General features: G+C 44.9%; 1 protein-coding gene and 1 long non-coding RNA gene across 4 annotated transcripts in view; one reads left to right on the top strand and one right to left on the bottom strand.

The window, feature by feature from the left end:
• The window catches only part of LOC135366418 (uncharacterized), a 113,180-nt gene that overhangs the window by 64,685 nt on the left and 23,569 nt on the right, over positions 1 to 24,926 (bottom strand). For 2 of the 3 annotated variants that reach the window (XR_010414151.1, XM_064599105.1), the window contains exon 4: positions 2,232 to 2,393. The exons of the other annotated variant lie outside the window; for it this stretch is intronic. Coding sequence is in view for 1 of the 2 variants with exons in the window: in XM_064599105.1 (XP_064455175.1) it covers positions 2,232 to 2,393 (162 nt within the window). In the remaining variant the exon portion in view is untranslated. The remainder of the gene's footprint in view (positions 1 to 2,231; positions 2,394 to 24,926) is intronic. 3 annotated transcript variants of the gene reach the window in all.
• LOC135366420 (uncharacterized) lies at positions 9,995 to 19,946 on the top strand. The gene is made up of 2 exons (XR_010414153.1): positions 9,995 to 10,350; positions 18,560 to 19,946. It is a non-coding gene; the product is annotated as an uncharacterized LOC135366420 (long non-coding RNA).

Raw genomic sequence — 24,926 nt, 5'->3', positions numbered from 1 at the left:
TCGAAACGCGCCTTCCTTTCTGCGTCGGCAGTTATGGTTGTGGGGCAAATTTTCTGTCTTTCTCGGAGGCACGATGCCGGTGCAGTCAATCTCAGTGTGCATAAAAGCGCACCTTTACTTAGCGCTATAGTCAACTTACGTTTTTATTGACTGTGTTCGCCTCTATGTGAGATTCCCTTTCAATTGATACAAAACACAACAGGGTTTACTCGAGGCACGAAATGGTTACGCCGTCAACGTTTCGAGCTCCGAGGAAATCACTTCCACATAAGATAACCAACCTGTAACCATTGACGTCGACGATATGGGTGTTTGAAGTCCTCAGCCCCCGCCCTGGAACTCTCACATGGAGGGCCTGGCCCCCTCCGAGAAGTCTACCCCGATGACAGTCACGATGAACGTTATGTGCGATATTCAACAAATCGTAGGCTTCATGCGAATGAACTAACAAACAAAAAAAAGCCGCACGACATGGAATCCCATGTGTTCCGTCTATGTTACCGCTCCCTGTTTAGACGTTTTTACGTCGGTGTCGGTTGAAAGTGCCTCACGGCCGTCATTTTCTTCATAAAGTTGGAAGCGCCGACTTATCGAATTGTTCGGTTTGTGCAACGGTGGAGGACAGTGAGCATATATTATTATACACTGCACTAGGTATGTATCTCAAAGGGCTACACTGAAAGCCACACGTGCTCGACTAGACAGCAGGGTCTTCGATATAGTGAAGATGTTGGGGCTTTGGGCACCGAACACGAGGAATGCTGCCTTCGCGGCACTTGTGAATTTTTTTCAAAGCTGTCGGATGGATACAACCTTCTAGGATGCATTGTGCATGATCTTGGGATAATTTGGATTGGAATTGGCGGTTTATTTCGATAATGAACAATGGTATAAATACCGAACGCGTGCAGACTCATTGTGAATAGTGGGCTTCTAGTGAACATGTGAACAGTAGACCTGTGAATGGCGAATATGTGAACAGTGAATAGCGAACCTGCGAGTATAGAGCACATGATAAGTATTTTTGTGGGAGAGGGTGGGGGATGAGAATTTATGTTAGGAGTAGCAGAACAATTCGGGAAACGAGTTCAATTTCTCCCCATGTTTTCTCTTACAAACAAACAAACGTCCTCATCACAAAACCTTTAAAAGAAGAGCGATTTCTTTGCTTGCTTTTTTTGTCAACAATTTGTGAGAAATAGTTAAACAGAACATTCCATCGACCATATTGCGGGTATTATGCGGCGATTAAAGCTAAGGCAATTTAACACTAGACTGACATGATTCCCCTTGTTAGAACACCGGTGTGCTCAGGAGGGGCCTTCAAAAAATATGAAGCATTATGCTGACCCAATCTACAATTTCCGTGTATGAACAGTCGAATGTCGTGTTTCCTGCGAGTAGTCATGGCGACGCTCATGTAGATGCCTGCATAGTATAGCAAGCGAAGCCATTCCGAAAGACTGAACGGGTCTGTGAGATGTTACGAGTACCAAGTGTAATTTATTATCAGTCTAAACCTCGTACGTAACTATGAACATGAAGAAAGTGGACGTTTTGGCCAAGATAAATGTGACGGCTGTCACCTGTTGGCTGCGTATGCCCATAGTCGGAAACGATCAGTAAACCTCTACTCGAGAAACGTCATCCTGACGTTGGTAGACAGACTGAAGACGAAACAGATCGGAAGGGGAGAGCTGGGTTCCACGAATGGGCGTTTGCTCGCTGCCTCCTATTGAAAGAAAACTAGGACCGAAGGTCGCCTCCCTTTCAGAGACCATCGTAATCCCCTCAAGACCGTGGCTTTCGGGCACGACCTTGTTCGCCACTAGCTTTGAACGTAGTTCAACTTTACCAAATTCCTGGCGCTGTCGAACACTATGACGTCATTTGTCTAGAAACAGGCAGAGGTCTATTCATTCGTGCCAACTATTTGTATACCAGAGTTTGACATATGCATCGAGTTTCGCCCTGACGTACGCAGTAGTACATTCCTTGTTTACGCCACTACCTAAACAGACATGCTTGAACATGTGTGATTGCTTACCAGGGTTACACGATTGCGTCATTTTTAACGGGGCTTTGGTTCGCAGAGCACTTTGCTTTCTCTTCGTAACACCGGCTTATGTATTCATTGCAGCCCTGCGATTGGAAAGCTGCCATACACGCGAACACTACATCTGCCCGGGATATAATTTCATAAGCAGCTAGATTTCGCTGAGACACCTTACCGTTGCGCTGTTCACAAGAAAGTATTGACTGGGAAAGCCCTCATGATCCTGCGTCACGTGGAATTCCTGCAGTGGAGCACTCTCTGACACATTAACTCGGATGTAGTCTAGCCGGCGGTCGTCGAACGTATGTCCGCCGAAGTCTTCGGCGTCCATGATGAACTGCAGGGAAAACATAAGTTTCAATAATGATGTTCAAATGTTTCTTTTTCTTTTCGCCTATAGGGCTGGACAGCCTTTTCCACGTGCACTGCCTTATACGCGATGCAATGTGCGAACACTGCCCGGGAATATCCCCACGACACAGTTCGTTCAGTGAACATCAAGGGAGTCACACCCAGACCTCTCGGCGAAAATACGGGAAGCCGAACAACGCCTACTGGCAACGTACCAAAAAAACTTGAAATTTAAGGCCAAGGAAGAGACACTATAGACGATTAACTCGAGCGGGTCCAAATATATTTGTGAGAGTGAACGCCGTCAGACCGGAAAGCAAGGTAGACAACCTTTTTGAATTTTATTGGCAAGAATGCATATCATACTTTGAAGAATCTGTTGCAAATATATATCTACTTCACTCCAAGGCATAGGACGAGCTCGTCACGAAGTTGAAACGACATTAAGCGCCAACAATTCTGACTGTAGCAGAACGTACCAATTGCATGTCATCAGCAGCAAAGGATGGCGAGCAGATAGCCGAATACGTAGTGGTTAAAAAGGAGCTTGCGGAAAGGGGTGCCTTTCTCGACGAGGCGTTGCGTGACCGTCTCGTAGCTCGGAAATTCGGTGATTCCTTCTGGTGCTGGACAGCGAAGGCTTCGAGGATGTGTACAGGTTAGGACAAAAGTGTAAGGAACACGCGATCAATCGTTTTACTTGTTCTTCAATGCAACGCCCTAGCGGCCGTCGGAAGCTGGTGAATTGATTGTTTTGGAGGGGTGGAAGGACGCGCTGTTAGCGACACACAGTGGTAGCTTCGGTGTCGCTTGGATGTGCCTGTGAAGTGGAAGCTACCACTGTGTGTCGCTAACAGCGCACCCGTCCACCATTCCCAAACGGTGAACTCATCCGCTCCCGACGGCCGCTAGGGCGTCGCACCGAAGAAAAAGTACGCCGCTCGCGTGTTCCGTAAACTTTTGTCCCTACCTGTACGAGAAGGCTCTTGCAGAAGAAGTGTCCATTCAAGAAAGACGTGGCATGCAGCAGTCAAAAGAACACTATGGTACAGACTTTCACACAGCGAAGCAACTACTGCAAAATGTTCGACCCCGAGCACCACATCGTGTCGACAACGAACTGGGATGCGACTGGCAAATATCCCCCGACATTTCTAGGGCAGAGGGTGGTTAAAGATCAGCTATGCCGATATCCTAAATAGTAGAAACGGTTGTGACATCCTGAAAGCCCCCGCAGGGGGCACCGGCTTCGGCTGGTGTTTGGTGAGTGGCGCCACCACGGACACCAGCCCACAGTCCCAGGGTGTTACCTACCATGCCGAGGGGATGAAAGGTGAAGGGTCAGGAACCTTGAACGGTGGCGGTCGGGGTCTTGGTCATGCCATGGCCGATGGCCGATGGCCGATAAACGTAAATGTAATGTAATAATACAGTTTTCCTAGTCGGTAGAAGTTTACTATACACATCTTACTTTTCTTGGTACTGCTATGATTGTGGGTGGAAAGATTCTTCAGTGGAACTGCCGTGGGCTTATTTCGGATCTAGATGATGTCAACAATCTTTTCGACAAGTACAGTGACGCATGTTTCTGTCTCCAAGAAACATACTTAAACATACATACACCATAGTTAAAGTTTGATGCAGCAGAGAGACAAGAACTGAAGAAACCAGACGCGAAGGCTGTGTACTCACAACTGAAGGAAATTTTATTGCTAACACAACTAAAGGAAATTTATACATACACCAAATCCACTGCGCAGACACAGTGTGTTTCGAAAAGATCGACAAGGTACATCCCGATCATCTGGAGGTGTAGCGATCATAACACGGGGTTCTTTTCCAACCAAAGAAATTCACCTGACTACAAACTTGGGGGCTGTGGCTGTGCAGATGTGTCTTGACAAAATCGTCACCATCTGCTCAGTTTATCTCCCACCATCAGAAACCTACACACAAAAAGACATTAGAAGATTTGTGCGCCCAGCTCCCATCTCCTTTTATTCTGGCAGGTGACTTTAATGGCCATAACCCGCTTTGGGGCAGTACAAGAACAGACACAATGGGGAAAATGATAGAAATACTTCTGTTGACATCTTAAATTTGTCTTTTAAACACTGGAAAACCCACACACGTACATTCATCTACTCAATCATTCTCACCTTTAAATCTATCACTTTGCAGTCCATCTCTGCTTCAAGATACAGAATAACTGCAGAGGAAAACCCACTGGAGAGTGCCCACTTCCCAGTTGTGTTAACATATAAACGTGTCGTCACGAGCTTAACGACACGTCCTCCCAAGTGGAAGCGTGAAAAAGCTTACTGGAAGCAGCTCTCAGAAAAGTGTGATCTATCACTGATTCCTTTCGATGGCATGACGACTGATGAAACCAACGATCTTGTCACCAATGTAATTCTTCAGGCAGCAGTACAGTCCATACCACAAACACCCGGCAAACTGCCAAGGCGACCTAAGCCTGGGTGGAACGACAACGCTGAGGAAACTCGCAAACCCCAAAATCGGGCATGGGGTACATTTCGGAGGTACCCCACCACACAAACTGTTAGCCTTTAAAAAGCAAGAGTAAAGGCCAGGTGGACTAGGAAGCAAGCTAAGCAATCCTCTTGGCAGAACCTTGTAACTTCTCTACCTCGTAATACCCCATCTAAAGTGGTTTGGGATAGGCCTCGCAAAATCAGTGGTGAGCATATCAGTCGCTCTGTCTCTTTTTTGCAAGTAAACGGGAAAGTGTGTGATCAGCCTGGAGGAACAGGCTAATGCCCTCGGGAATCACTTCCAAAGCGTATCCACTTCATCCCACTAAAGTAGCGAATTCCTTAAAATGAAACAAGTGGCTGAAATACAAAAAAATTCTACTGCACGGGGGTGATGCTTACGCATATAATCAGAATTTCACCATGCTAGAACTGTCACGCTGCTTTCTGCGAAAGCAACTGCTCCAGGTCCAGAACGGATCACATACTCAATGCTCGACCACCTGTCTGAGGTGTCCAAATCATGCTTGCTTGAATTCTTCAATCAGGTTTGGGCACAAGGAGTATTTCGTGCACCATGGAAAATTGCCACCGTAATTCCGCTTCTGAACCCAGGAAAGGAATCCTCGAATCCCTCAAGTTACCGGCCTATTCTCTTACGAGTTGCATTGGAGACATTTGAGCGAATGATCGGTGACAGTCTCACTCATATCCTAGAAGAGGACAATTTAATATGTCGATTTCAGTGTGGCTTTCGAGCGGGGCACTCTAAGGCTGATCACCTTGTTCGTTTAGAAACGATTATCCGGGAGGCTTTTGTTAGAAGGCAACACTGCTTATCCGTATTCTTTGATTTAGAGAAGGCTTATGGCTCTGCTTGACGTCATGGTATTCTACAAGATTTATATTCCCTCGGCATTAGGGGTCGTCTTCTCAAATGCATCTCTAACTTCCTTGAAAATCGAACAATTAGGGTTCAACTGGGTACCATACTATCACAGATTTTGTGCAGGAGAATGGCGTCCCACAGGGATCCGTTCTCAGTGTCATCTTATTCCTCGTTAAAATCAACTCCGTAGCCAGTGTAATGCCACCATCTATAAGCTACTCTCTCTACGTAGACGATATCCAAATCTCTTATTCTTCTGCCAGCCTGACAATATGTGAGCGACAGATGCAACTGGCTATAAATAAGTTGGTGAAATGGTCTACTGAGAATGGTTTTAAGTTTTCACCAGAGAAAACTGTAAGTGTTCCTTTCTCGAGAGTTAGGGGTGTTTTTCTTCAACCATCACTGAAACAGAATGGCCATGACATTCTCGCAAGAAATGACCACAAATTCCTCGGTGTTACATTTGAGAAAACGCTCACTTTTCTACGCCATCTTAAAAACCTAAAGATCAAATGCAATCAAATCAAATAATATTCTTAAAATCCTTTCTCACAAGTCTTGGGGTGCAGGTCGAGAGGCGCTGCATAAAGTATATGTTTCGACAGTACATTCAAAGCTAGGCTATGGGAGTATAGCTCAGCTCGTCCATCTGTTTTAAAAGTACTAGATCCTGTACACCATCAAGGACTTCGTCTGATAACTGGCGTTTTCAGAACTTCACCAGTTGAAAATTTGTATGTTGAGTCACATGAGTAGTCCTTGATGGGGCGGAGATTTTACCTCGGGGTATCTTACGCATTAAGAATAAGAAGTCATCCACAACACCCTGCACTGCCTTGTGCTACAAGCACTCGATTCGAACAGCTCTTTATCAAGAAACACTCGCCACCACTGTATGCGTTCCACCATTCCACTGTTCCACCATTCTGTATGCGACATGCGGGTGATTGTGAGTCTTACAATTTATCTTATTACAATTCCGTAGTTGTAGAACGTAGTAAGAGGATCCCACCCTGGGCACTACCTCCAATATCTGACACTACACTGACAAAGTACAGCAAATACAACACCGCATTACTTGTGCTACCACAAGAGTTTGAACGTTTGCAACTGTTGGAACAAGAGTTCCAGCCTTCAAAAGTTTGAACATTTGGAGCAAAGCTTTGGGGATCACGTTGAGGTGTCCACTGATAGGTCAAAGTCTAGCATAGGATTGACTTGTGCCATGGTTTCTGGTACCTGCACAAGGTCCTACCGCGTAAAAAACACTGCATCCATTTTTACAGCAGAAGGTTATGCTATTATCCTTATGGTTAATTACATTCTTGAAGGCTGCATAAAATCAGCAGTTGTGTACACATATTCCCTCAGTCCTGTTAATGCTATCTGTGGCATACGTGAACGAAAGGATTTTGTTGTACAGTTCACAGTACAGAGCACAGTACACAGCCCACACGATAAACAAGAACGGCTATTCTGTAGTCTAATGCTGGGTACCCAGCCACATTGGCATACAGGGCAATGAATTGGCAGATAGGGCTGCTGGAGCTGCTGTTTCTAGCGATGTTACTTCTTTCGAATTACCCTTACAAGACATTGCATCTGCACTAATGAAATCAATTTATACAAACTGGCAAAATTTCTGGGATACCCAAACACGTAACAAGCTCCATCTCATTAAACCCAACATCCAAAGATATGAAGAGGGTTCAGAAAAGCGTCTGCTGAGTGTCTTGCTTCCAAGGTCACGCATTGGACATACTTTCATCGCTCATGGGCACTTCGCGGAGAGGAGCCACCTCAGTGCGAGCACTGTGGTGAACTTCTTTCTGCCATACATATACTCATTTCATGTCCTCAGTATGAGGCCCATCGTAAACACTACTTCAGACGGTTTTATACACATTATTTACCCTCTTCAGCCAGCCTTGTTGCTCGGTGATGAGGCTATCGTCCCTTTTAGCAGAGTTTTTAGCTTCTTCAAAGACACAGGGATGGTCGATCTTTTGTAATTTTATATAGCTGCTTTATGCATTTGGCTCTTCTTTGTGCAGCATCGGAAAACCCGGAAGAGAGCTCATGAACGTCCCTGAAAAACGACTGGACGTGGAACAAAGTGCAGGCATCTGTCGACGAACTCAAGAGACGTCTTTGTATGTATTCCATAAAGATGTTTCCATGAAAAACCACAGAGTCTCGTCAAAGTTATTCAGACTGCTTAATGTGTTGCATTTCGATAACCAAACGCTGTTTCAATAGATAAATGACAAAGTTCGCGATATAGACTGCTTGCAAATGATGCTGCTTCTGCAACTTAATATGAGCAATGGCACGAGCGAGAAGGCCCACAATGTCTACAGAGACGTAGCTGAATTCGGTGTTGGTCGAGCTCACATATCCGCTCATCAGTCCCAAGGGCCCGTCCAGGAATTAGTCTTCCATTAGAAGGTATCTCATATTGCGCAAAATAACGCATCTGAGAACTTGAAAGAGAGAGTCGAACCGAAACGTTTATCGGTTCGGTTCGGGTTTAGGTTTGATGACAAGGGTTCAGTTCCGGTTCAACTCCGGAAGGCAACTATAATGGTTAGAACCAGTTTTTTTTTCAAACGATTTGGTTCACGTACCGGTTCAGGGGTCACAGGAGGGAATGAAGCATAACAGGCAGCTTAAAGCACATTTCTGTTTGTGTGGTACAGTGCTTGAAGTGGACAGGAAGGCGTTAACGGTCGTTCAAGGTTTTGGAAGATTTTGCGCGATATGAAAGACAACATCATTGTTACGACAGGAGCATAACCATGAATTACCGGTTTGGGTTTACTGTCGCAGCACGTAGCTCATGTCGCGGTGGTTAACTAACCCACCCGCGGGTTCTTCGAAGAATCTCGGCAGGAATATAACAGTCAACCGAGACTGCTACATTAGCCTAAGTCAGTTAAGTCATTGAAATTATTGATTACAAGTCAGTAGTCGTAGTTAATTTCGCGACTCCAGAAATTCCGGAGCATTCCTGCAGGGCACGACTTTTTCGAACAGGAAGGCTAAGAAGCTAATAAAAGAAAAAAAAGGACGAAAAAACTAGTTTTTATGTTCAGGAACAACATGCAAAGTTTCGCTCTTAGTTCCGCACGAACCGTTATTTGAACCGATTACCGGTATTTTTTAACGGCCCAGTTCCGGTTCAGCTCCAAGATGGCGTCGACTGTTTCGGTTCCTTTCAGTTCCGGTTCGGGCAAAAATAGCGGTTAATAACAATTTTCGGTTCGGATTCAGGTTCGATTCGACTCTCTGGCTTGAAACTCTCTTTTCTTTCTGTTTCCAGACATGAAACAGGCACTATAAATGTTACTATAAGGGTTACGACGCTAAGCTTGTACTAAAGCGAAATTAACAGGCAGTTTTTTTTTCTGACACCGGATAGTTCCTTTCTCCCTAAGAGAAAAAGTTTAAAATGAACCGGAAAATGTGGTGGCACAAGGTATTTTCAAGCCTGTAAATAGCAGTGAGCGCGCAACTCCCATTTGAACTGTTCAAAGGCAAGGTGGTGGGATGCACATCTGCGGTGACTACAGTACATAGTAATAATAATAGTAATTCTGGGTTTTACGTCGCGAGACAATTGCCATCGTGAGCGACGCTGGTGACTACAGTGTATCCGTAAATCCAAACATTTTGATAGATAATATGATAACTTATGATAACATTGTGGGGCGTAAAATTTTCACCTTACTGGACTTAAGATCTGCTCATCTGCAACAACAACTCGATGAATCATCAAGAAAAATGTTGACGGCGACAACACATTTAGGACTCGCGGGGTTCACGCATATGATATATATTTCAAGCGGTCATGGATAAGATTTTAGGAGGACTCTGTTATGTATCCTGTTACGTTGATGATGTGCTAGTTGGAGGAACGCCCTATGAGGAATGTGTCGAAAATGATAAGCTTGTTCTTTCACGCCTGCAGAGTCATAATATATCTTTTCATGCTGACAAGTGTACCTTTTTTGTGACTGATGTGCTATATTTGGGATATACATTGAATGGGAACGGGTCGCACCTTGTCCCGCGAAGAGTATATGCTGTTGAGCATGCACCTTCGCCTAGCAATGTGACTAAACTATTTCAGGGACTTGTTAATTTTTATGTAGTTTGTAACGGTGACCCAAAAGCCCGATCGCCATCAGATGAGACACAGCACGCGGGGAAGTGTGCTGGAACACGAAGCATTCTGGAAAGACAGTCCGTGCTGGGACATCGAGCAGCTCGGACAGCACTTGACAGTAGCCGGCAATAAAGCGAAGTTGTGCAAGGCTCCCTGCCTATCATATTGACTAGTTTGTTCGCAGGCTCTATGACCCACACTTTTACTGGCGCAGCCGACACGATCATCTAGGGCCAGCCTGATCAAACTTTGCAGCCTACTGGTGTCACTTCTGTCTGCTGGGAATTGAGGAGTATCCCTGAATGGTTCTATACGCTGTGCTGCTACAGGAGTTCACCGGATCATCGCCGGGCACTGCGGAGGTTTCCATGGTGGAGTAGTTGTCGAGGTGGGTCTCTTCATGCTGTCTGTTGTCGGGAACTGACACACGTATGCGGTAATGCCGGGCCGAAAGACTAGGAGTGCGAATACGGAAGGAGAGGATAACGCTAATGTTGCTCGAGGTAATCGAAGCGGGAGTGATACGGAGACTGAGAGCAGTGATTTACGATTAGCAATTGAGCGGGAGAGAACTGAGCAGCTCAGGCTGCAAGTGAGGCTTGAGGAGTTGAGGGCAGCAGCTGCCGCACGAGTAGTCGGTGAGATCACTTCGGCTCGACTTGAGCTCACTTCGTGAGAGGAGCGCTGACGATGCGTTGCTATGTTTTTCAAAAATGCTTCAGGGGTCCATTCCTAAGTTTCCTGCAGACGTAGAAGCCCCAGTGTGGTTCGATACGGTGGAAACAGTGTTTGAGAAGTATGCGCTGCCTGAGGGCATTAGGGCCCATTTGATGTACCCTGCTATTGCTAGTGAGAGGAGATATAATGTGCTCGAGGCTCGATTCGGGAGAGTTTACGTTTACCTCTCTAAAGACAGTTGTACTCAAAGAACTGAGGTTATCGCCGAATGATATCGCAAGAGGTTTTTCAGTGTTAGCAAATAGGCTACGGAGACATTGAAGCAGTTTTCTAGGCGTTTAGGGCAGTTATCTTAGTCACTATTTTGAGCCTAGGGGTGTTAAGACTATGGAGAAGTTGACTCAGTTGCTGGTGGCGGACTAGTTGAAGGCTACTATCAGTGGGGATGCGTTAAAGTATGTCTCTTTGAAAGGAGATGAGTGGTTTGATGCCTTCAAAATCTCCGAACGGTTAACGCAGTATGATGACTCGGAAGGACGACGGAGTGCACCTGGAAACTCCGGCAGGAGGATAAGTGAAGAGAATATTGCTAATTATCAGTAGTATTGGATCAGCTCAAGTATCCGGAAACTCACACAGTCATCTGGACGTCATTAATTAGCAATTAAAGCAATTTGGGACCCCCACAGTAATTACCCCGACAACACAAGCAGGTCCGAGAAACATCTCTAAGACGTCACTTGGGGAAGACGACGATATCCCTATAACATCCGAAATACAGCCCAAAATGATCCCTGTCACGTAACAATGGCACACCCGGATATGCCTCTGGGACGTATCTGGCAGGTCCCATGGGGCTTTCTTTGGGATTAGCATGGTACACAAATGGGATGTGCCCGAAGGGCGCTCCTCCTCTCCTACCCCCTCCATTTTTCTGCGTTGCTTGGCCCCGTTACAAAAAATGCACACTCAATACTAAATGCGCTTGCACAACGACGATTGAAAATTTGAATCAGGGAGTTCAGAAAAGAACTAGTTTATTCGTACTATTGAGACTCGCAAGTGTAATTCTACATCCATCATTTGCATGCAGAATTGAAGCACTTGGCATAACAGTAAATCACAATATCACAGCATCAAGAGCAATCCACAGTAATAAACTGTATATCACAGATCAGCTTTGTTGTGGCCTTCCTGTTGTTGTACTTTTGTCTTGTCTTGTTGTACAAGTACTTTCTCAGTCAAGTCTCAACTTACCTTACTCAACTCAGCCTTACAATAACAGATTGCACTGCTGGAAGTGAGATGCTCCAAAATGTCTATCAAACATGCAGCACAGTAAAAAGAGAAAGCTTAAAACATAACCTATAATTACCTAAAAATTAATCGCTGGGCATATCACCTTATGAAAGAACTGGCTAGAGAGTGTTCCTTTCTCTATGTCACATGAACTTTGTGATATCCGTGTTGAATAAAAATGACCATAAAAATATCATGGCACCAAAGACTGCAACACACTACAGGGTACCCAGAGAACAATCTGTAAAAACAAACAGAAAATACGACCTTTCATAATACCCTGGCATTCAAACACTAAGACAAACTCCAATGAAAAAGACTCTGACTTCGCCTGAGCATGTTGATGAGATGCGGCGACCAGGTATCGCAACAGTGTGTGAGTGTGAATAAATGATGGTACTTAGGCGATGGCAGGTTCCAATAAGACAATGAGATAATCTCAAATGGATCAAAGTTCCAAGCACTGTGCTCTTATCTGCATGTACAACACATGAAAGGAAAAAAAAAAGGTGAAAGGTGAAAAAATACTGACTTGTAAAACGTAAAAAGTGTAGGTAGCCACATATTGAAGCACACATGATGATTCAGGTACGAAAATTGCAGTCAGTTTTGGAAGTGCTTCCTCCGGGTGGGAAGGCCGCGATTCAGTCAAGTTCGCACCGTCAATGTCACGAACCTCATCCACATCACTGCTCCCGTGGTCGCCAAGACTTTGATCTGCCAACACGGGACGTGGGTCATGATCACTAGGAGTGTTCACCAACATCGAAAGCGGTTCGCTTGACTGGCCCACAAACATCGAACGCGTTTCACTGCCAGCGTCACCATCGTTGCGACAGTCATATGATGCTCCTTCAGTTTATCACGCAAAAACTTCCCGCTACAGCTTGGCTCACATGACGATGAAGTGTTCGCCTTGATGTTCCTTTGCTGCGTCTCATGATGAACACACTTTGATCGAGGAGTAGCTCACGATGTTCCTAAACCGAAGTTAAACGAAGAAAAACGCGTTTGAGCATTACAACGCTTTGCATGCTTTCAAACTAACAGCAAGCTTCACTCTCGATTCCGAATAACACATCAAAAGTATACTTACAATTCATTGACATAACGCCGTTGGCAGCAACATTGACAAGGCCTCGCTGGAGCACATGCGATCGCAAGAAGACCGTTGAAAATTGAACCGCGCAGTCAGCAGTCTCGCCCTCCTCCTCTCATTGCCGTGAATCAGTTCCCCCTCCACTCGTACAGAGGTCTCTGACATGCTCCCATGGGGACGTTTTTCGGACCTCGTTGCTCGACGTAGCAAGTATAAGTTCTGAAGGCATCCCTACGGATCCCTCAATCGAGCCAGCGACGTTGGGATCTGTTTGGGACGTCCCCAAAACGATACGTGTTGTCGGGGTAGGATCATTCAGTGAGTCATTACACTAACTGGGGAGCATCTAAGATGTGTCCAGACCACTGTGAGTCTCTGGCTACTTGAGCTTATAAAAAATAAAAAATAGGTGGAAAATAAAATAGAGATAGAGTGGAGAGAAGGAGTTTAGTTGAAGATCAACGACGCCATCTTGAAGAAAGCGGTACGGAACGGCCGCTGACCATCGCCGGGCGACGGAGCACAGAGGCAGGCTGCAAAGCGTCTTGCAGTTCCGGACATCCTGTGACGTCAGCTGTGATGCCATCATGACATGTCTGGGCAGGTTAGGACAGCTCTGGACATGCGAGGAGAAAACACTCGTAATACAGAGACTGGGAAAGCAAGAGTAAATATGCTAACCATCAATAGCTAACAACAAAAAGAATTAGTTACACAACAAATGAGCCCACCGCAACAGGAGCGCAGAACAATGCGACTGCTCCATCCGACAGCCAGGCAGAGAACTGACTCGTAATGGTTTTTTCTCCTGTATAAAGCCCCGCAGGTGCACCCCCTAGCGGTTACTTTCTCAACTAATCCCATGACAAAATTATTAAGAATCACCCCAGCGCTACTCCCGTTCCCAAGGCAGAAGAAGATTGACGGGGATGCCCGGACAACAGCAACCAGCACCCGACGTGCACGGGCATAAAAATCGCAATCAAAGCGGGGACAAAGTTGGCGAAAGAATTTGTTACACAACAAATCAACCCACCACAACAGGAGCGCAGACCGATGCGACTGCTCCGTCCGACAGCCAGGCAGAAACTGAGCGAGCGCAGGGAGTGAAGAGCAACTGAGCGCACGTCTGCTCTCCGCGACAGCCAGCGAGCAACTGACTGGGGCGACGCGACGCGGCCGCTACGCATGCCCGCGCTCTTAGCGCCCTCTGCGGCGACCACCTGCGAGAGGCTAAGAGAGAAGAGCATTCCTGCGCCCCCTTCTTGCATTGCTCATTGGTCGTGACGTCATCCCATTGTCCCAAGGCTACATCGTTTTTTTTTTCACACGGTCGACACAACTGGACATGGTCTATCTGCAATGAAGCCAAGGCATGACGTCATCATACACCTGCGTGGCTCAAGGACGCGTACGCTCTAGACACGAGTCCTATTGTTTATTGAATCACTATCCCAAGATTATTTCTTTTATTCTTCTATAACGATTGCATAGGAAACTATTGCGAATTCCAAAGTCTTACTAAATGAGACTTGCAAAACGCAAAAACGCTAATATCTTGTTGGTGTCATGTTATGCTAGCCGCATAGCGATAAGCGGTGATTCTCCGATTATTCCTGATCGGTACGACTTAAGCCTTTTCCCTGCTCACTTAAGGAAATTTGTGTATCCCTGTCCTGTGACACAAATGCGTGTAATTTTTCGCGGTTCTTTTCTTCTTTCACTGCTTTTACTCGGACTGTAGGTGAGGGGAAAAAGTCAGCATCCAGGTAGATCAGGAGAAAGCCGCTCGGCAGAGGAGAGTTCATGAGAATGGAATTTGTTTGTTTTTTGTTATGTGTTGTTGAGTGTCAGTATTCACTTTACTCGATATGTCGATGGAGTAAGCTGTATGCAGTTATAAGTATTTGTGCAGAAATGCTGGTTGTGAGCGTGGAGGAGATATTCCAATAAAGCACCTCTCCTTGTGCATTCCTGAGCTGCTGTGTGCGCGCGCGTGCTTTTTTTCCTGGTTTGCGACGTCATCATGGCATGTTCGGGCTTGTTTAGCAGTGTTGCAATTTTACCCGCCGCTATTATCTTGTTGTTGTTATCTTGTGTTAGCCGCGTAGCGATGTCTGGTGACTCTGCTATTATTCCTGAGCGCTCCGTCTTAAGCCTTTTTCCTTCTCGCTTAAAGGAATTTGTGTGCCCTTGTCCTGTGCTTTCTTTACGAAGGGACAATGCGGCTGTGTATGTAGCATTATCTGATACCAGACATGAGTGTCTTTTTCTTAGTTTATCAGCGTATGCTTCAGTTTTTTGAAGACAAGCACAAGTGCGCACAATTTTTGCTGCTCTTTCCTCAATGACTGCTTTTGTGAAGAAGAAAGTCACATGGTAAAGCTGAGAAGCGGGTTTCTCTGCTTGTTTGTTAGATGTTGTTAGGAGCTCGGTATGTTGAAGAAGTAAGCTGTTATAGGTATCCGTGCAGAAACGCTGGTATGTGAGCGCAGGATAGGAATTCCTGAAGGGCGGTACCCTCAGTGTAAATTAATCATTTTGGATGTCAATCTGAAGGCTGAAATGGGAAGAGAGAAAAAATTGGAGCGCTTCATTAATAGGAATCCAAGTAATAGGGCAATTATAGTTTCCATAGAAAGTAGAATTTTAATAGACTCCTAAAATTATAGTCTTGTAGTAGTAGTTGTTCTAAACTGCAAGATAGAAAATCATTAATATGGTGGGAATGCCATCATGTTCCCGTAAAGGCGTTCTGTCTTGTGCTTTGTCGTGCGCGAATGGAACTTTGCCCCCGGCTTTCGCGCCTTTTTGCTCGCAGGTGTAGCCTCAGACAATGAGTATACGAGCATAGAAAGGGTCGTGTATTACATAAGTCTGGTGATGATGTTAAGTGGTCTCACTTATTATTTTAAAAGAGCAGTGGTAGTTTACTGGTGTTGTGATCCTAATGACCATGATGAGCCTTTGGGGTGAAAATCGCTAATATGCACGGTGCTTTTTTGTTGAATTTTATTGTAAAAGTGAACGTCATTAAGAATCGGACAAAGGAAATAATCTTGCGATTTAATAAATAATAGGAGTCTTTGTCTTTGCCACTGTCTTCTTCAGACAGGATGTGATGACGTCACGCAGTCTGTAGCAAAGCATTGACCGTTACTGGAAAAAAGTGTAGCAATAGAAAAATGGTGTGTATTGTCCTGGACGGATTTATGATGAGCACTGTTTTTGAATAAGAGGAGTGCGTGTGCTTACAAATAGTTTGATGTTGGTTTTCTCCTTTGTTCAAGTGCTCTTTGCTTTTTTCCCCCTTGTTGTCTGACAAGCATGCGTTGACACATACTGACCTGTTCTGTCATGTTTTCCTTCTACAAGTATTTTTTTTTTCTTTTTGACAAGGAACATTCTGGACGATAGTGCTGCCTTGAATGGGAGTAGTGCTATTCTTAATAATTTTGCGATTCATTTAGTTCAGAGAGTAACCGCAAGGGGGACAGGTGCATGGCTTTATCCAGTCGAGGAAAAAAGCGACATTATTCAGTTTCCTGCCTGGCTCTCGGAAGGGATGGACATGTCTCGATTAGCTCGTTGTATGTAGGCATTGAAGGTGTTAGGATATTTTGTTCTTTTGCAAGTCTAATTTAGTAAGACTTTGGGAATGAAATGCTCAATTCCTACAATCACCTCTCATGTATGGTGTTTTCCTGCAATAGTTCCCTATGCAATCATTATAGTAGAATAAAGGAAATAATCTTGGGATAGTGATTCAATAAATAACAGGTCCCCTGTCTACAGCATAGGCGTCCTTGAGCCACGCACCTGCATGATGACGTCATACCGCGACACTATTGTTTCAGGTTGACCTTGTCTAGAGGAGCATTAGTGGAAAAAACAGTGTAGCCCTGAGACAATAGGATGACGTCAAGACCAATGAGAACGGCCTGCAGGGGGCGCAAGGATTCACTTCTTTTTTGGACACTGGCAGGTGTGGACACCATAATTCTGCTCCTAGCAATTGCGTTGGCCGTCAGTGGAAGAGCGTAGCTTCAGTGGGGTTCCGTCCGCCTCTGATGGGGTGCGGATGTGTGGTTAGTCACTGGTGAATGGTGTGTGACGATTGTGGTGGATTTTGTGACAAACGGATTTACAATGAGGGAATACGGTGAACATGAAAAATGATGGTGAGTGTCTTTTTCACTCTGTTCAAGTGTTTGTTTTCCTCTGTTGCCCAGCAGTCGTACGATTTGTCCTGACGTGTCCTGACATGCCCCGACATGCATGCTTTCCTTTGTTGACGCTTTGTATTTTTTTCTTTTTTGACAAGGAACATTCTTGTCTTGACGATGTCGATAGTGCTGCCCTGAATGGGAATAGCGCTATTCTTAATAATTTTGCGATTAAATTAGTTCAGAAATCAACCGCAAGAGGGACAGATGCATGACTTTATAGAGGAGAAAAAGCATTAAGATTCAGTTCCGTGCCTGGCTGTCGGATGGAGTAGACGCATCGTTCTGCGCTCCTTGTTACCCGTACTCTGTGTTGATTTGTTGAGTGCCTAGTCCTCTTATTAGCAATTGATGGAGTTACGTGTTAGGATATTTTGTTCTTTTGCAAGTCTCGTTTAGTAAGACTTTGGAATTTGCAATAGTTTCCTATGCAATCGTTATAGAAGAATAAAGGAAATAACATTGGGATAGTGATTCAATAAATAATAGGTCCCGTGTCTAGAGCGTACGCGTCCTTGAGCCACGCAGGTGCATGATGACGTCATGCCTTGGCTTCATTGCAGATAGACCTTGTCCAGTTGTGTCGACCGTGTGAAAAAAAAAACGGTGTAGCCTTGGGACAATGGGATGACGTCACGACCAATGAGCAACACAAGAAGGGGGCGCAGGAATGCTCTTCTCTCTTAGCCTCTCGCAGGTGGTCGCCACAGAGGGCGCTAAGAGCGCGCGCATGCATAGCGGCCGCGTCGCGTCGCCCCAGTCAGTTGCTCGCTGGCTATCGCGGAGAGCAGACGTGCGCTCGGTTGCTCCGCACTCCCTGCGCTCGCTCAGTTTCTGCCTGGCTGTCGGACGGAGCAGTTGCATCGGTCTGCGCTCCTGTTGTGGTGGGTTGATTTGTTGTGTAACAAATTCTTTCGCCAACTTTTGCTTTGTTTGCGATTTTTATGCCCGTGCACGTCGGGTGCTGGTTGCTGTTGTCTGGGCATCCCCGTCAATCTTCTTCTGCCTTGGGAACGGGAGTAGCGCTGACGTGATTCTTAATAATTTTGTCATGAGATTAGTTAAGAAAGTAAACGCTAGGGGCTGCAGCTGCTGGGCTTTATACAGGAGAAAAAACCATTACGAGTCAGTTCTCTGCCTGGCTGTCGGATGAAGCAGTCGCATTGTTCTGCGCTCCTGTTGCGGTGGGCTCATTTGTTGTGTAACTAATTCTTTTTGTTGTTAGCTATTGATGGTTAGCATATTTACTGTCTCCCAGTCTCTGTATTACGAGTGTTTTCTCCTCGCATGTCCAGAGCTGTCCTAACCTGCCCAGACATGTCATGATGACGTCGCAGCTGACGTCACAGGATGTCCGGAACTGCAAGATGCTTTGCAGCCTACCTCTGTGCTCCGTCGCCCGGCGATGGTCAGCGGCCGTTCCGTACCGCTTTCTTCAAGATGGCGTCGTTGATATTCAACTAAGCTCCTTCTCTCCACTCTATCTCTATTTATTTTATTTTCTACCTATTTTTTATTTTTTATAAGATCAAGTAGCGGGAAACTCACAGTGGTCTGGACACAACTTAGATGCTCCCCAAGTAGTGTAATGACTCACTGAATGATCCTAATTACTGTGGGGGGTCCCAAATTGCTCTAATTGCTAATTAATGGCGTCCAGATGACTGTGTGAGTTTCCGGATACTTGAGCTGATCCAATACTACTATTATCTGGCCCAAGGGTTAGATTATGCTGATACTTGGATGCAGGAGGCTTTAGGGAGGCTTGGCTAGGAGGCTTTAGGGACAACATGACCCAGAAACGGATCAAGGCAAAACTACGACACGTTTGGAGGAGGTTTAAATGCTCAGCGTCTCAACTTTGGGATAAAGACCACAGAAGGAGCGGGTAGCGAGCTGGCTGAAGTTCCGGATTTAGCCGCGGCGCAGAATATGGACCCCTCGCTGGCTAAAGCACGTGAGGATGAAGAACAAAGGCGGAATGTATCTAGATAAGGGGCTTCTGTATCACAAGGACAAAGTTTTGGGTAGGCCTGTGAGACAACTTGTCCTACCGCAGTGCACACGCAACGAGGTACTGCAGCTAGCTCACGACTCACCATGGGGTGGTCACTTCGGCGCTCGTAAGACAACAGCTCGTATTAAGTACAGTTTCTATTGGCCTGGGTCGGAGACACACGTTAGGCAGAACTGTTTGAACTGTCATGGATGTCAGCTTAGAGCGGACAGACGCAAGACTCACAGAGTACCGATTACTCCCTTAACATGTCCGGAGAGGCATTCCAGTGTGTCAATTCGGATATCATAGGGCCCATTGAACCCCCTTCAGCTAGAGGACACAAGTATGCTTTATGCATTATATATTTACACACCAGATGGCGGGAGCTGCCAATCTCATTTGCCAGCTGTAAGCTTTCTCCTACGCAGAAAAGGTGGAAAATCCTGTGCAACGGATGGGGCTGGTCTTCGTGTCATACGTTAGATGCCTCTGCCGGCATGCTAACGAACTTGAGGTGCGAGGTGTAACGGTGACCGGGAAGCCCGATCGCCATCAGATGAGACACAGCACGCGGGGAAGTGTGCTGGCACAGGAGCATTCTTGAAAGATAGTCCATGCTGGGACATCGAGTAGGTCGGACAGCCCTTGACAGTAGCCGGCAATAAACCTAAGTTGTGCAAGGCTCCCTGGCTCTCATATTGACTAGTTTGTTCGCATGCTCTATGACCCACACTTTTACTTACAGTTTTTGCCAGATGTAGCAACACTGCTTCGACCACTGTATGACCATGTATGACCATTGTATAGACAAAAATTTGAGGGAAAAAGAATTACTATGTAGTTCAGACGTTAGAATTGTATGACGCCAGTAAGCATGCGCGGACATGCGATGATTCCAGCGTTTGGTTAGGTGCGGTCCTCACAGACGAGGTAGAAAAACGCGTAGTCGCGTCGCGAACCCTGACACCGACAGAAAAACTATTCAGAAATTGAAAGGAAATATCATGGTCCAATCTTCGGCGTGAAACGCTTGCGTCAGTAACTTTTAGGGCGACCGTTCAGCCTTGTTACAGATCGCTATTCTCTCACAATCTTACTTAGTGCTATACGCATAAGGCATTGGTAATCGCGGCAGCGCGTATTGAGAGGTGGAGACTCCTACTGGCCGAATATGACTACAAGATAATCTACAAGAAATATGGCGACATTAGAGACGCAAACGTTTCGCTTCGCAAACGCTTCGGTGGGTGGTGGTGGTGCTGGTGGTGAAAGGGCTCGCCGTTGTCGGCCTCACAGAGGTGGGCAACGTCACGACTGACGGGGAATGTGCGTCCTGGGCCGACTTCTAAGGGAACTGTGCCAACATATGTCTGAAAGCGTCTGAGAAAAATAAAAACAGGAAAAACCCCAGACAGCACGCAAGCTCATTACTTTTCGCCAATTCAAAACGTGCCACTAACAAACAAAAATCAAGGAACAAGAAGAGACTATGAACGACCCAGTATCGCTAAAAGCTATCGAGTTTACGAAAAGAGGGTGACTGAATGATGTGCACGACTCAGAATTACAAGCCTACTTCCAGCAAAGGGATGCACTATCAATTGATAAATATTGTCTAGCTCTTCCCTCACCATGGCAAAAATGGACATTTTTGGGTGGTTTGACATTTTCTTTTTCTTTCTTTTCTGTTTTTTTATGGCCGATAGGATCTCCTCAAAATATGTTGCTATATAGGGAAACATACCCAAATGAATGCTCTAGCGAATGATGTAAGTTTCAGAACAAAGCTATCCACGTATTCTCAAAATTAATTTTAGGACACAGAACGAGGTGGCAAGTTGTCACAGAGAGAGAGAGAAAGAAGAAAGATAGGGAAAACACGAAAAAACGGGTTCCACCAACAAGACACACGGCACATAGCGATCCTGTAGGTGAACGGAAAAGATATGTTTCCTTCGTAGAGCAACTTTTCCACGGTTTCCATGGTGCTTTGCACTGAATATTGATATCGATTGCTTAGAAATGATTCAATTAAGTGTGCCACGTCCCTGTTGCAAAAAAAATATTGTGCTGTATTAACTTGCTTGCTCAGTCGACTGACATATGCACGCTTCCCGAGCATCACTGATATTCATTAAAAATGCTTATACATAAAGATCTTGAGTGGAATAATCTGTGCGTTGGGACAGCCTCAACTAGCTATACGTATACAGGAAGAGATATCTGAAAATGCATATTTGAAATAGGGGAAATCGGTTCTAGCATGCTTGTATTTCTGAGTTCCGTGTGATGATTGTTTGGTTCCTCTATGCAAAACAAAGTGAACGTTTACATTAATTTGCATTTCAGGTTGCAAGTTTAGAGACTAATACTTGCATCGTGTTGTTTCTGCGCGGCTGATCTAGCTCAGGCCGCTGCATGTAGAAATTTATTTTGCTTACATTTCACGGTCGGTTATAATAAAAAAGTTGGAAGTCATCTGTTATTTTATGAAATAAACTTGAAGCGGTAACGTTGACTATTGGCATGTTTATGACATTGGTTCATGTTCCTCTATTCTGCTCCTCATATGATAGATTCAAATTATGCAAACAGAGAATAATTATTTTCTTACATCTATTGGTGATATATTGGTTGAAATAGAGTAATGTGTATTCTTTGCATGTCTACGCTGCGAAAAATGTCTGTTTGATATCACGACTATTGTTGGTCATGATTCCAATAATAACACTAAGATCTTGCATATTGCTACATGTATCTCTATCATACTGGTTGAATTAGATTAATGTTTGTGCTTCGCTTGTGTTGGCTGGGGAAAATGTCATTGGTGTGATGGAGGTTACGTACAGGAAGCTCAGGCGTGTTATAATAAAAGCCGTAATTTTGATTGTCATCATACTGATTAAGAATACCTTCTTCAATTATAAGTTATGCCCCTTGATATAGAGTAATGACTGCTAGTTTTGATTTTCTTCCTTATTAACATAGCGCTTTGATATGGGTGCTCCGGGTCATTGACTCAAGGTATGTCTATTATACTTGCATGCGGTGGGATTGATGAATTCTTTCATTAATAAAAACTATATCCTTTTTATGGAAACATAGCAGCTCGCTGTGCTCACAGGGGTCAGCTCGCGACGACCGACGCCGCGCTAGGTGGCGCACAGGTGACAGTTGGGGGTGGTTATATGTATTGATTGAAACCGTTAGTGTTTAAAAAATATTATCCCTTATTGAATACGTATTGTCTTTCTTTTTCAAATCGTTAAGGTTTTTCACCTGATTGGCATTGCAGTTGGCACAATTCCCAGCATCATTGTCTTTAATCCATAAATCTTGACATGTACTTTTTGTAGATGGCTATTCCTTGCATGCATTAGTGTCGATTAATGCCTTCTTCAATAAAAAGTATATCCTTTCTATGTGGAAATGTGACAAGTCGCGGCATGCTCAGCTGATCATAGTTACGGTGATGTGAGAAAGAAAAAAAAGGGCGCTGAAATGGGCTGAAAGCTGGTGGCGCGGCTTGGAAGCGCAGGCGCACGTAATCTTTCCCCGCCGGGAGGAGTCGCGCAGCTGTTGCGCCCGTTAACTGGACCTAACAAATTTGCAAAGGCACGCTTGATAACCGCGCACAACCGTATACTACTCAGAGTTCGAGGTAACTCGTTACTGTAACTAAGTCCCTTTTTTGGTAACTTGTAACTTAACTCGTTACTTCTGCGCCGTGGTAACTTTCAGAGGAATTCGTTTCTTTTCAGATAACTGTTACTTTTTGTTACTTTGTGTAAGTTACTTTTAATTCGCTTTTCACTCACGTCCACATATATTCTTGCTTTCTCAACGGTTCCTTCATGGCATTTTTTCCTATAAAACGTGATATTCAATCAATGACAGTATTTTAGTCAGGAAGTAAGAACCACTGCCATTGAAATGAAGCTGAACCATTGTGTGCGCACAGGGAGTAAGATGCAAAGCGTTCGAATAGACCTCTACCAGAGAAACGTCATCATGACGTTGGTAGACAGACTGAAACCTTAACAAATCGGAAGGAGAGGGCTGGGTTCCACGAACGGGAACTTGTTCGCTGCCTCCCATTGAAAGAAAAGTAGGGCCGAATGTCGCGTCCCTTTCAGGGACCATCGCCATCCCCTCAAGACCGTGGCTTTCGGGTGCGACCTTGTTCACCTCTACCAAATTTGTGGAGCTGTCGAACACTATGACGTCATTTGTTTACAAACAGTGAGAGGTCCATTGTTGGACATAAACGAAAACGATCTAAGCGTGTTGCACTCCTTCGCAGGCAACTCGAGGTCTAACTCAACTGCTCACGCGCGCTGCACCTGCGTAATGCTATTTCGTGTCTGAAGTAACTTGGAAGTAACTCGTTCTTTTTTAAAATAACTCAGTAACTGCGAGTTACATTTCATGCTGAAGAACTTTGTTATTAACTTAGTTACATTTTTCACACGGTAACGTAACTCGTAATGAGTTCTTTATGACGGGTAACTTCTCAATCACTACTCTCCTATATGCAGGAAAGCTGGTGGATCTCCTGAAGTGAGCAATTGTTTCCAGATGACACAAACGGGTTGTTTAGTTGCTTGTGGTCTGTGTAGATTGTCAAACTCCGACTTTCAACGAAGTGCCGGAAATGCTTCACAACTAGGCATACTTCAAGTAATTCGCTGGAGAATGTGCTATAGAGCATTTCTCTGTCCTTCCGGTAGAAGAATGAGCAGGTTACCATGAGTTTCTACTAATCCTTTGTGCACTAAAGTTTCGGGAGTACTGGTACCGCCCCATCCCGTGAAGGCCGTTTCCAACTGGGTAGGCGGTTGAATCATGGAGGCCTGTGGGGGCAAGGGAAAACGCAGATCCCAACACTAAAAAATGTCAACAAAGGTTTCAGCGGGAGATACTGTTGCTCTGCCCCTTGTTTTAACTTTCAGAGCAACATTGATGACGAAACTGGAAGTGTCTGAAGTTTCACCCCTTCACTTGTGGTGACACCGGTGGGTATCTGTCACTCAAAAAATCAAACCACAAGGTAAAATGTTTGTTAGTGAAGCAAGCATATCATGCTCAATTTCAAGAAGAGCAGTAATTATTTCAGGGAAGATAGAGATAGTATTTTCCGAATGGCAACACATGCCTGATGCTGAACTTTGGAAAATTTTGCGATGCGCTACTACCATCGGGGAAAACTGTTCTGAGCTCCCTGAACTTTGGTGTACTGTCAACTATGGCGTACTAGCAACATGATACAATTTTGGTAAACCAAGTAAAGCGCAAACTAAGCACGACAAGTCTCCGCAAGCAACTTCTCCTGTGATTCACAATTTCTCAGATTGCTGAAAACATAAAAAAATTCAGCACGGGAAAAGACTGAAAGCAATATACAGGGTGTTTAAAAAAACGTGTCATTGGGACTTTATAAGAAAACGGGGCGACGAAAAAATACGGAGTAAACGGCATTTGTGTGGCAACTGAATTTGTCACTTTGTAAAAATATTTTAATTTAATTTTAATTAAAAGATATTGAATTTCTCTAATTGAACTTCAAAATTTCCCAAGTCAACCTAGCGTTTTTTTTTCTTTTGTTTACAGAATTAGAGAGCGCATAGCGAACTTAGTCAGATCCACCAAGAAATCCGCTCGAT

The sequence above is a fragment of the Ornithodoros turicata genome, chromosome 8, assembly GCF_037126465.1.
Source record: "Ornithodoros turicata isolate Travis chromosome 8, ASM3712646v1, whole genome shotgun sequence".
NCBI lineage: Eukaryota > Metazoa > Arthropoda > Arachnida > Ixodida > Argasidae > Ornithodoros > Ornithodoros turicata.
The sequence above is the reverse complement of the archived record's forward strand: the minus strand, read 5'-3'. Positions and strand labels throughout refer to the sequence as shown.